Source organism: Anabrus simplex, chromosome 13, assembly GCF_040414725.1.
Source record: "Anabrus simplex isolate iqAnaSimp1 chromosome 13, ASM4041472v1, whole genome shotgun sequence".
Taxonomy (NCBI): Eukaryota; Metazoa; Arthropoda; class Insecta; order Orthoptera; family Tettigoniidae; genus Anabrus; species Anabrus simplex.
Genome location: NC_090277.1, coordinates 17,596,446 through 17,610,472, shown reverse-complemented (window position 1 = coordinate 17,610,472; position 14,027 = coordinate 17,596,446). Strand labels below are relative to the sequence as shown.

Genomic DNA, 14,027 nt, shown 5'->3' with positions numbered 1-14,027 from the left:
GAACCGACAATGTTAAATTCTGTACCAGCAACCACTTTGTGTGATATTTACCTACCAAGTGGATTCTTATTTTCATCCTATTGTGAACGATGTTCCATGGCACTGTTGCATATCATTGGAAAGCTCATAAACCACAGATTCAGATGGTGTAACATTAACTTTTGTTTGAGACTTCATAAGAAAAGAAACAGACTTGAAAATGGTGGAATTAATATTTCATGAGCAATATCAAAATTCAAACAACGTAAAATAAGAGATGAAACATGAAAACACAAAATCAAAGATATACAAAAATGATGGACATATATATACATAATACATGTGAAAGTTTCAAGTCTATGCAATAATATTTGATTGGTATATGAGCCATGTTAGGCCTATAACCTACGTAGGTGCACGAACTTGTTCTAGTAAATGTTATTACAGCAGCTATGTTACATACAGTACAAGCTAACTAAAACGAAAATATTGTAGACGGAAATAACTATAACAAAGGTGCACTTTTAATTCGCCAATACATATAATTAAAGCCTCAACATAAGAGCAGTAGCGATAACAAGTACAGCGCCATTCGTATAGCAGCGAGTCGCTCATCTGTTTCCAAGGAAACACACACAAGGAGATTGTTTCTATGATGAAAATAAGTAAGAAACATCTGTAAACTTCTAGGATCACAAGACAAGACATGTCACACCATCTGTTTGCGGAATAATACTACTAAACGAAGAAATAAAAATGCGTCGAAGAATCGACTCTGTTGCTACAGAAATGGGTAAACCGCCGATTCATCGATTTCAAAGAACTTGGAAATTTTAAAATGAGGATGTTGGAACGCAACAGTAGTAGCTGTTGCGGAGGGCATGTTCCTTGAAGAGTCTTCGAGGTACTGAACTTTCTGTTTTCGTAACTCAGCAAATCTACTCAGTAGGCCTAAACACACAATTACACGTGCAGGTGATTGACAGCTGTCAGCTGAAGGTTGCACGAGTTAAGCGACCGCTACTGATCCGAAACTCGTAAGAGCCTGCTCTTCGTTTCTGATCTTGTCCCTTTAGGTCTTTTGACTCAACAGTTCTGATGGATCTCATTTCTGTTGCTGAGGTCTTTGTCCGCTAGAGTAAATGTCGTATTCCCTCAGACTGCTTCCTACTTGCTCCGCCCCCACATTTGTACTTTATGTTTGGAGCATGAACTCATCACCACCATTTCCAGTTGCTCTCCATCTCGCCCTGTCCTTGTACCTCTCTTCTTCATTCTCGCCTGTAGCTTTGTTCCTCAAAACATATGGATTACTCTGTATTCTTCAGGCAGCTTCCAGTCACATACTGTAGAATGGGATCGCTCCATTTCTGGGGTTTCCTGCAGACTATCACAGTTCAGTAGTTTCTTGAAATACCAGACAAGGATTCAACAATTATGATTTCTGTTCAGCCCCAACTTCCCCTCTTCGTTCTTGAAGCACAATCCTGCTGTGATACCTTTTTAGCTGTAACTGGAAAGTCTCATAGAAGTTCTGTTATTCTTCAGCATGGCTATTCATACTGTCTCCTGATCCACTGGAGCTCTTAGTTTCCTCACAGTCCTGGAGGGTCCTAGGTCACAGTCCCTTTTCGTCGAATCCATCTTTTCCATAACTTATCATTAATTAAACGACACCATCACAGAGTTCACAATTCTCTCTCTTACAACAGGAAAGTCACATCCCACACGAGCAGGAGACACACACACAGACAGTGAAATGCATCTCGCTGTTGAGAGACCCCATGATAAATATGGAAGGGCCATCCTTATCCTACCTTTTTTCATATCCAATCAACAGCCTTCACAGAGGAAAATGATACTGAATTCCCCACCATACAGATCAATAAATGCACAATCTCATCTCCATATAAGCCACCCACCATTGAATTCATAGTCAAAAAACCTTCAAACTTTTCTTTTTATCAATTTATTTTACATCGCACTGACACAGACAGGTATTCTAGCAATGACCGGATAGGAAAGGGCGAGGGGTGGGAAAGAAGTGATCGTGGTCTTAATTAAGGTACAGCCCCAGCATTAGCCTGGTGTGAAAAACTATGGAAAACCATCTTCAGGGCTGCCGACAGTGGGGTTTGAACGCAAGCTGCACAGCCACTTGTTTGGTCCATCCAACTTTCAGAAGCAACACACACAGACAGGGGAGTTTAACCGTTTGGAGCTACGAGTCTGACGGCACTGCACTTTAGGAATGGGCATGTACAAATCAACTAGCTCTTATTTGTGATGCTACACCGCCAGCATCCTTTAATAGTGATGGATGGAGAAGAGGCTATAACCCCTGTAGTCCAATACCAATAATGTAAAGAATATACTGCAGTAAGATCCAACAACATTCTTTTCCGTAGAAGATATAATTTCACGAAGGCTGACAGGCCAAAGTTCACCGAGATGCTGAAGCATCTACTGTAGAGCCAACACCTGAATGAATTTAATTATACATTTACTGAAGCTGTGAAGAAATGCTCCAGAATATCCATACCACGGGTCTTCGGTTTCACCTCAGACCTACCGGCTCAGTTCATGGAATATAAAACTTTATTCAAAGAAAACCCCTTCGGCAAAGAAACAATCCAGGCTGGCAACTGTTGTGGTGCCCAATTTGAAACTGGTGCGCTGCGAGAGGAACGCTTCAGTTTGTGACAGCAAGTCCTGGCCGGCAAACAGACAGCAGCGACCAGACCACTCAATGGGTATACTCATATAAGGAGGAGAGCCAGCAGGAGGAGAGATCACCATCCAGCGGTTTACTACACCAAATTTCAGACACGTAGAGGCACTGCCTATTAAGAATGTGGACTGAAGTTAACCAAGAGGTCTCACCTCAGGATGTGCCCATCGTCTACATCATCATTCTACAGTTCCAGTTTCCCGGCTACTGTTGGCGGGCCTCTTCCATTCTGTCTTATTGAGATACGTTCTGTTGTTAATGATATCCTCCAGTGTCCTTCCCCGATCTGCAATGTCCATCCTTACAATGTCCATCCAATAGGTTCTTGGTCCTCCCACCATCCATTTTCCTGCCACATGTCGCTCCAAGTTAACATATGCTGTCCTTGTTAGCTCCATCCTCATTACATGCCCAAACCACCACAGTTTGGACATGCTGACCCGATCTAACAATGATGTAACATTCCCAGCTTCCTTCCTAACCACATCATTCCTTAACTTGTCCAGTTTGTTTTTTTGAATTGTGGACCTAAGGAACTTCACCTCGGATGCCTGGAAGAGAATTCTCTTTTCAAAAACTTCATCTTAACAATCTCTGGTATAAACACTAGAATCAATGGTGACAGCTGTATTCTCGCAGAATGATATACTTCAGAACTCTGTGCTTCAGACTACAAAACAGACTCTTGTTCTTTAGTTTGTGTCGTGGCAACTCAGAAGCTTGTAAATAATATAAATAGGCATAATCAGATTACCATTGTGTCTGACAAACTCTTGCTACACAAATGTGTACTGACAATATAGATTCTGTACATAGTGTAGATATTATGCAAACGGAAGTATTCTGAGAAAGCAATGTGTGAATTTACAGAAATTTAAGTTGTATCTCATGTGTAGTTGGAGTGTTTATTGAATAAAGATTGTTCGTGTTGTCATTGAAATTTTGTACACAACATGAAAACATCCTATAACCTGCCTAAGTGCAGAAAAAAGAGAGCAGTGGATCAGGATGGTAGAAGATCTAGATCTGACAAGAGAGAGTCGCAAAGCATGGAGAGCTTAATGATCCTAACCTCAACACAAATCAAACTGCATATAAGTTACTCCTGAATGGAAAGGCAACCCATAGTCAGAATGCCCAAAATACACAGTACGTGGAACTACCTCATGATGGAATTGAACAAGACTATTAACACCTTCGCTCCTGTACAGGAGTAAGGTCGTCTTCTGTGGCCCGTAGAGTAGTACCAGTAATAAAGACAAGCCCCAGGAATTTCTTCCTCTCCAACACATCTAGAGGAACCGAAGTCTGAAATAGCAAACACTTGGTGCTGATGGAATCACCTGATTGACATATAGGTAGGGAATATCAGCAACCCCAACCACCTCCTTGCAGGGTTCCTGCAAGTGATCCACCCTTCAGACCAGATGGACATACATTACAACAGTTCCCAGCAACAACTGTACAAGAAAAAGTTAAGTTTGTCAGGAAAGGAAAATTATTAGTGAACCCAAATGGTTTTGCCAGAATTGCAGGGCACCACTTCATCCAGGGGTGTGTGATACACAATATCACACACTCCAGCAGTGTTCTTCCCAGAAATTTTCGTCAGCTGTGTGGTTGAACGAGAAGCTGGGCAGGGAATACAACGTAAAAAATGAATATAATAAAATTTCAATTTATTCCCTTCAGTGCATTGACAATAATATTAGACAGGTAAACATTAACTACAAAACTGAACTATTTTAGTGTTATCGCAAAGAAGACATAACAGAGTATTTTGAACTTCTAGTGTTCTACTGCCAGACGGGTTTGTTACGTCCCGCATGCGATTTCAGCTAATCTAGACACCGCTCGCTCACGACTCTACATGATAAGCTGAACATTTAAATTCCAATGTAACTCTAGCAATTATGCTGACAATAATGAAGATCTTTCATTTCAATAAACAGTTTTACAGTATTTACCTTTTAATTAGGAAAACCCAACGACTAAAATATGTATTAATATTACGTAAACCGTGCAAGTTGGCCGTGAAGTTAGGAGCGCACAACCGTCAGTTTGCATTCAGGAGATAGTGGTTTCGAACCCCACTGTCAGGAGCCCTGAAAATTATTTTCTGTAGCTTCCCATTTTCACACTGGGTACCTTAATTAAGGCCATGGCTGGGTCCTTCCCACTCTTAGCACTTTCCCATCCCATCGTTGCCATAAGACCTATCCGTGTCACTGTGACGTAAACAACTTGAAATATTATCACATATGATAGTGAAAACGGCTGGGCAGGGCACCCATTAGAGAGATTCTAGAGAGAACATTGATACAGGTTTACTAAGACCCTTCCTGAAGGTATTTTCAAAATTTCATTCACACTGTATGTAGGTTGTATAGAAATTTGAATTAATATTCTCTAATGTAGAACTCTGCTGTCAAGTAGGCGGCTTTTTAAAACTAGCTGGGCGCCAGCAGGCAGCTGGTAGTGAAAGTGTTAAAGAATGCAAAGTCGGGAGGCTGGATAACATCCGATAAGAACAGATGAAGCATTCTGAATCAAAAACCAAGGAATAGGTTTTGTAGCTCTTCAACAACTGTATGACCAGAAGTCCGATACAAAGGATATGGAAAAGGAATAGAGTAATTGCCCTACTGAAACCCGGTAAGGAAGCGAACCATGCATAGCACTTCAAATTACTGAAAAGATTGATTCCAAATTGCACTTTACCCATGACTGAACCTTTACTTTTACCGTTCTATCCTGATTAACCCTCTCTGTGCCGTGCGTAGCCAAGAGTGCCACCCACATTTTGTCCCATTTTCAACTCTCTAGAAAAAAATCATCTCTCTCAATTTATACCCATTCTCTGTGAAACTTTTTCTATTATATAAAAGGAATGTTCCTTTGAATTAATGGCACTTTATACCTAAAAACATTTATAGTTCAAATTAAAATAAATGATGAATTTAAAAATTTTAAATTCAATGAATGAAAATCCACATTTTAAGGCAAATACATAGTTCTAAAAACAGTATGAGACACTAGCTGATGGTATTCCTTATAGTACAACCTCCTGACTGTCGTATTGGATGAAATGATGTTATTTGGAGTGATAATATGATATAAATATCAGAGGGAGGGGCATGTTTCGGTCCAGGTAACTCAAGGAAAGGGTGAGATGTTTGGTATGGTAAATCACTATCAGGGGTAACTTCACTGAATAACGGCAAATGCACGATATTGTTAATACCAATATTACAATAGAAATCTTCATTAGTTTCCGAATTATCTCTAACCACGGTAATTGGTGGTGTTCCACTTACAAAATCGTTTTCAGGTTGCTATCACTGACTGTAACCTCACCAGAAGTGTTTTCAACATTATTATGAAGTCCAGTTCACTTTCTGACACAACACAGTAATCGTCATTCACTAAACTATATATGCAATCAGTTAGATCATCATCATTATTTATATATACGTCGTCCCGTAAGTAACCATCAGTGTTGACATGTGTGCAAGATGTGTGAACACGACCTTCACACTTTTAAATATTCGTCACACGAAAACAAATAATTTTATGTGGCTCCTAGTGGTAAATTTGGAGACTACACATCTTCCTTGATAAGAATATACTGATATGTGCTACCATCTAACGGAATAGGAAGAACTACGACGGTTTCTAAACGAGTCTACATGAGGGATGAAATATCATTCCTGGCACTTTTGGCGAGTTAACAAAGGAATGAAAAATCATCCCTTGGCGCTCAAAGAGTTAAAACTGCACTGAATGTCACACAGTTTATAAGGGATGGATATGAATGCCTTTGTGGATTTATCGGCAGCATACGAAACGTCAGCCATCGGCAACTTCTGGCCAAGTTTACCATTTGACAAAGAACAACGGGCTTACGAGGCTCTTCTGCAGAATCAAAGTTCTTTTTAAATCGATGTCCAAGAAATTTGAGAACCTCCATCTCATCTACACATCATACTTTCACATCTTATTATCATTATCCCACTTCCGGTAAAACTTGCATATGCTCACTCAGCATAAATTACGATAATTAGGAAATTCAATCGTATTACTTCTAGGAGAGAGATGTGTTCCCTGCCAATGCTAGAGTCCACCAGCCTGCCAATATACATTTACTTTTATACAAAAATAGCCAAAGAGGCGTTCAACATAAAGACTCCTCTGTGGATTCTTGGACACTGGTCTGCAGAACAGCCTGGTGAAGTGGTGCTCTATAGGTACAGTGAACACTGGAGAAGAGAGAGAAAACTGTTGTGTATCATGGGAAATAGAAAGAGCATGGCTTTGGGCAATGGCTGCGAAGAGAATGTTTGTTGGTAAACAAACCTGAAGGTTGACGTTGATGATGATGATGATGCTTGTTGTTTAAAGGGGCCTAACATCTAGGTCATCGGCCCCTAATGGTACAAAACGAGACGAAATGACAAATTAAAAGCCGAAAAACATCCAGTGACCACAATTCAAAATGTGAGGACGAAGAATGAATGGATGGATATGAATTTAAAACAATCAGTGGAACCGACCCACAGTGCCTCACATGCACAGAAGCTGGCGTAGAACAATAGTATTACTGACCAAGGGACTGCTTTTAAAGCACAATACTGAATTGATACTCGTAGTCAAAAGGGCTCCAAAATCCAAGTCAGCGGCCCCTCACAATGGTACTTATCACTAGGAAAGTAGAGAGCTAGCTATTTGCTTTACGTTGCACTGACACAGTTAAGTCTTATGGCGACGATGGGATAGGAAAGGCCTACGAGTGGGAAGGAAGCAGCCGTGGCCTTAATCAAGGTACATGTCAGCATTTGCCTGTAGGACAGTAGAACCATGGTATTTGTCATGTTGCGGTACTAATCAAGAGTAGCATAGACTCGCGGTATTCCACACATTATGGTACTACTCACAGGTAATGAAATTTGCACATGTATTATAGACCTATACTTTTTCGCACATTGCGGCGCCATTTACAGGCAACGAAAACCTATGGCGTTCATCACATAAGGGTACTAACCACAGGGACTCGTACTATCCCGCGCTGTGGGGTAGTGGGTACTAATCATAGGCAAGCCAGAACCATGGGTTCCCTCACGCCATGGTGTCGCTCAGATAGTGCTACTAATCACAGGTACTGTTAAAGCCGTTTTGCTCTCGTTTGCTACTAATCACAAACCTATTTGGTACCCAACATAGTGGTACTACGCGCATGTAAAAGCAACCCATGGTGTTCCCTGCGTGGTGGTACTAATCACAAGTAGTTTCATGGTTCTAATTTGATCATCCCTTGGTCACCCCTTTTAGTCACCTCTTACGACAGGCAGGGGATACCATGGGTGAATTCTTCGTCTGTGTCCGCCACCCACAGGGGGTCACACCTGAAGGAATGGTGAATAGGATAGGAAGAGGACACAGTGGATAGCATCAGGATAGCAGGAAGCTACCACCAAATGAAGATACCACATGGTGAATAGCATTGGGATAGCAGGAAGCTACCACCAAATGAAGATACCACATGGTGAATAGCATTGGGATAGCAGGAAGCTACCACCAAATGAAGATACCACACAGTGGATAGCATCAGGATGGCAGGAAGCTACCACCAAATGAAGATACCACATGGTGAATAGCATTGGGATAGCAGGAAGCTACCACCAAATGAAGATACCACACAGTGGATAGCATCAGGATGGCAGGAAGCTACCACCAAATGAAGATACCGCATGGTGAATAGCATCAGGATAGCAGGAAGCTACCACCAAATGAAGATACCACATGGTGAATAGCGTTGGGATAGCAGGAAGCTACCACTAAATGAAGATACCAAATGGTGAATAGCATTGGGAGAGCAGGAAGCTACCACCAAATGAAGATACCACATGGTGAATAGCGTCAGGATAGCATGAAGCCACCACCAAATGAAGATACCACATGGTGAATAGCGTCAGGATAGCATGAAACCACCACCAAATGAAGATACCACATGGTGAATAGCATCGGGATAGCAGGAAGCTACCACCAAATGAAGATACCACATAGTGAATAGCGTCAGGATAGCAGGAAGCTACCACCAAATGAAGAAGATACCACATGGTGAATAGCGTCAGGATAGCAGGAAGCTACCACCAAATGAAGATACCACATGGTGAATAGCGTCAGGATAGCATGAAGCTACCACCAAATGAAGATACCACATGGTGAATAGCGTCAGGATAGCATGAAGCCACCACCAAATGAAGATACCACATGGTGAATAGCATCGGGATAGCAGGAAGCTACCACCAAATGAAGATACCACATAGTGAATAGCGTCAGGATAGCAGGAAGCTACCACCAAATGAAGAAGATACCACATGGTGAATAGCATCAGGATAGCAGGAAGCTACCACTAAATGAAGATACCAAATGGTGAATAGCATCAGGATAGCAGGAAGCTACCACTAAATGAAGATACCGCATGGTAAATAGCATCAGGATAGCAGGAAGCAACCACTACATTAATAAGATACTACATGGTGGATAGCATCAGGATGGCAGGAAGTTATCACCAAATGAAGAAGATTGGTGGTAGCGGTGATTATTGTTTTAAGAGTAAGTACAACTAGTCAACCATCCTCTATATAACATTAATCAGAGAGAAAAAATAGAAGGGATTGGACACTTTGAAAAATGAAGGTATAGGCCAAAGGAAGAAAAGAGCCACGAAGGGCGTGAAAATGAGAGACTCCCTAGGCCTTGCAACCTAATACTGTTGGGGTCGGAAAAGAACAAGAGCTGAGCAAGGGAGGTCATATAAGATAAGATGAAAGTGAGGAGCTTGGCACAAGTAAGTGGAAGCAATGCCAGGACTCAGCTCAGGGCCCCGTGGTCGCCAACACACGCTCCCAAGTTGAGATCCCCTGGGACCCCTTTTAGTCGCCTCTTACGACAGGCAGGGGATACCGTGGGTGTTATTCTACCGCCCCCACCCACGGGGAGAAATGAAGATGCAGAAGATAGGACTACTGGAGAGCTCCAGTGTGGAGACATACCTTCACATATTATAGCAAAATACTATAAAACAACTGATATTTTTCATTCTATCCAAGCCTTTGGCTGAAATTCATGACAGATCTCAGAATTCAATACAGATAGGTATGATTACCAAGGCAGAATGAAAGCAGCGCCTTCAACCGGCATGGTAGAAGCATAACTAGCCCTACTTCCTCAGAGCAAAGCACCATACAATGCTCCTCACCTACGATGTCTCTTGAGCAGATCCAGGCGATGAAAGCCCAGACCACAAGACTCGCAGTGGAACTCTCCAAACCCATCATCTCCCGTGAACACGTTCTGGAAGTCATACCTGCCGGAATGCTTGCTCTTGGAGTGCTCTCGCAACAGACCGATGTCCCAGAACATTTCTCCGCAAGTGTTGCACTCGAAAGGTGAATCCCCTGCATGTATCCTGGCATGGGAGCCCAACGCCTGCAATAACAAATTAAAAGTGAATACAGTATCAGTATAGTTCTAAAGAATACATACAGGGTCTTTATTTTAAAGGTGCGCTAGGTAAACTCAGCAAAGTGAAGTAATGTTATTGACTTTATGTCCCACTAACTACTTTTGCGCTTTTTGGAGACGCCAAAGTGGCTCAATTTTGTCCCACGGGAGTTGTTTTACGTGCCAGTAAATCTACCGACAAGAGGCTGACGTCATTGAGCACCTTCAAATAGCACCGGACTGAGCCAGGATCGAACCTGCCATGTTGGGATCAGAAGGCCAGCGCCTCAACCGTCTGAGCCACTCAGCCCGGCTATGAAGTAATGTTAACATGCGAGACTGATAAATGAAATCACCTAGTCGCTCCCGGGGCCTATTCCACAAAAGTATGCTCTTGTACATTACAAGTAAATTCTCTAGTAACTAGTACAAATACCAGAGTTTCTGTTCCACAAAAGAATTTTCTACAGTTGTACTTTACTACTCCATACTTACAAATTACCAGTGAATGTTTATAGGTATGTTCCACAGAAGTACTAGTACTTGTAATTTACTAGTGAACTGGGAACTATTCTCTACCAGTGAAAGGACAAATGTACTAGTGCTATTTAAATATACTTATTTCAGATACATTTTGATAAATATGTGGTCTAGCAGAAGTGATAGTGATGGTAATGAAAATGAAAACTACCACCTGTACAGGGAAAGAATAAACTTCCAGTTTAACACTATTTGAATACAATGAGAGTTTTAGGTTAAGCACAATACAAGTGGAAGAACTTTTGATGGATATTTATCATAGGTTGAAACATCCTACGAACAGAAATAAATCTCTCTCTGCTAAACAACAGTTAGGCCTACTAACACTGCTTTGGCTAGGAAATTGTGGTCAGTACCATGGTATTGCACATATGCATGGGATGGCAAAATCTTTGGTCTGTAGGTCAATACATTCTGTGGTAGCTGCAATAAATGATATAAAATTTCCTCAAATTGTTCCTTGACCTGAAAATACTGAACAAACATGTTCCAAGAAGGACATTCCTGGAATCATTAATTCCAAGTAATTCCAATCATTAATCCAACTTTTCCCCTCAAAAGCTCCATGGGCTTTTCCAAATCAAATATTTCCATCAACCCTTTATTTTGTCTTGTTTTTTCTGACTCTCGCTGAATGCACCTAAATGAATATCTTTCCTTCTTTCTATTTCCTTCAAAATGAATATCTTCCTTTCCTTGACACCATTTTAACAATTCATGCAGAGTGTGCAATTTTGTAACAATTAGGTTTGGCGGCCGAACGTCGTTATTCGCAGCATCCGATTCCAAATGACAGACCAAGGTGGGTATGTCAGACTATCGTGGAACATATGCAAGGATCGCGGAAGAACAGAATGGGTGATAATAACGCAGTATTTTTCTATCATCAAAGAAATAAACTGAAAAATAACATTGTAGCATTGAGAAATTCACAGAAATATTAGAGTTCTTTGAATCTTTGCTACATAACTTAACTTAAAATACGATATTAAGATTAATGAGGCAAGCATAACCTAATTCAACGAATGGAATATGAAGATAAACAGCTGATTCATGCTATGACGTAGTATATGTTGTCACTTGTAAAACTTGTAACAATTCACTAGTAATATACAAGAGACTATCAATCTTTTGTGGAACAGAAATGTACAACTCCATACATCACAAGAACCCACACTAGTAACTTGTAATGTACAAGACCATACTTTTGTGGAATAGGCCCCAGTAGTTGTGTGCGTATTTTCACAGTGGAGTTTCTTTAGTACAGCGCTGGTTTCAATTCATTTGCAGATTTCCTGGCATCCATCTTTTAAACAGTGTCCATTCTTTAAAAAGAAAGAAGAAAGTAGGAAATGCACCGAGGAAAAGCTTGAAAAAATAGGGGATCTCTCTCTCGCTGCACAGTTTCTTCTGCCCAAACAAGCAACTCACAGGAGTCTGAAAGTGGCATGATGATTCAGTTTTGTAACGTTTTTTACAGCCTGTTCATGATGGGCAAGCAAGCCTCATACAAGAGACCCTTACTGGATGATATTTGTGAAGTAGTGTGAAAACCTGTTTAGGAGCTGCCAATATGTCTGCCAGCTGAGGGATGTCACACTGAGCATCTCCTTTAAAAGTCACCTAGTTTTCCACAACTGTTATTGGACGCTGAGTAGTGTTCACCGGGCAGTGGCTTGATGGCAGATCTGCAAAAATAACCTGTATTTCAAGAATAACGCTTGAAGTCACAACTGTAAAGAAAGCACAAGTTCAACTCTCACAGACTGCTGTGGCCCATTACCAGTACAAAACTTCCATTGGAAGCTAAATCTGTACAATAAATACATGAAGGGCACCTGTAGGTGAAATCTACAAGGCATGTTTGTTTTTAAGTATGTACCAACATTTTTTCACACACACCATTATTCTGAAAAATATGTATTTTGTTAGAATTCTACACCCCTCAAACTACTACTCCGTGCAGTCACCGTCACAATGGCGCATTAATTTTTGTATGACTTAGTCACAGATGGCACCATCTGTGATAAAATCCACCCAAAGCAGACGGACAAAACTGTGTAGTTTTGTTTCAACCCCACACCAAACCACGGGAAGATAGACTGCATGGTGTGTCATGCACCTCACACACTTGGCGATAAATGTTTCGTATCTCACAGTCTGTGGGTGGGATGATCCTGTCTGGAACATTTTAAACACTCACTACGAAACTATGAATGTCCTCAATGTTGCATGGGGGAAGTCCCATCGCAAACGGCACTGCACAGGACAGTGCCCTTCGTATGTGTTTTAATACCCATTTTGTAGTTTTACATGTAAGAAACTGTGTGTTCCAAAACTACAAGACATCAAGTAGGACAAAATACATCCACATTATCAACTATCTGAGTTAATCAACATAGAACCAAAGAGCAACAAATCACATTTAAAAATGCTAATTTCTGCCACAACTCTCACTAATATCCACATTAATAACTTACGCGTGTATCTATCAGTAAAAAACCTACATATTTTTAGAACTTTTACACATTATCTGTTTCAACATGTGGATTGGAAAACTTCTGCCAGGCTCTACACAATAAGTTGAACAAAAGAGAGAATATTCAGAAACTAAATGTAAAAGGCTATCTGTGTTTCAAAGTATTTACTATGAAGGAAATTTAAAATCCAACAAGATTTCCAGCACATGTGATTTATTGCTGCAGAAAGTAACAGACTACTGCCACAGCTAAGCCCTGGACTTATAGGTTTAAAATAAGTTAGGTTTCTCAACCCATGTTTTAACATTCTAATTCTTCCGTTAAGGAATGTATATGTTTTTATGAAAAAGAATAATCATCATACTATTAACACTGCAGTAACTATTAGACTTCCATCATTATAACATACTTCTAAAAAGTAGCCTGATGATTCACACAGTGATGATGAAAATACGTCTTACAGAACTATAAGGTCTGACACTGTGCCATACCCACAATTTCTTCAGGACATGCGGGGTGTGCGAGCACTGCAAGAGAAAGTTTCTCATTTGTTTAAACATAACCAATTTTTTTTTTTTTGTTATCTCAATTTTGTTGATGGTTGCACAGAATAACGAAAGAGTTGTTTGACCGAACCACAGTCGCGGGATCCCCAGCCAAGATGTGCAGGGTCTCCCAGGACCCCTCTTCCCTTGTATAAATATTTGGAAGAGGGCGTCTCATGATATGGCCAATGTGTGAGAGCATCTTGATCTTAACAGCCATACACCTCCTGTTTGCAGATTCTGTTC

At 40.8% G+C, this 14,027-nt stretch overlaps 1 protein-coding gene across 3 annotated transcripts in view; it reads right to left on the bottom strand.

The window, feature by feature from the left end:
- The window catches only part of LOC136885139 (zinc finger protein 37), a 144,700-nt gene that overhangs the window by 75,333 nt on the left and 55,340 nt on the right, over positions 1 to 14,027 (bottom strand). For 2 of the 3 annotated variants that reach the window (XM_067157608.2, XM_067157605.2), the window contains exon 4: positions 9,972 to 10,201. In XM_067157608.2, the coding sequence (XP_067013709.1) occupies positions 9,972 to 10,201 (230 nt within the window). The remainder of the gene's footprint in view (positions 1 to 9,971; positions 10,202 to 14,027) is intronic. The other variant, XM_067157607.2, reaches the window with a different exon arrangement.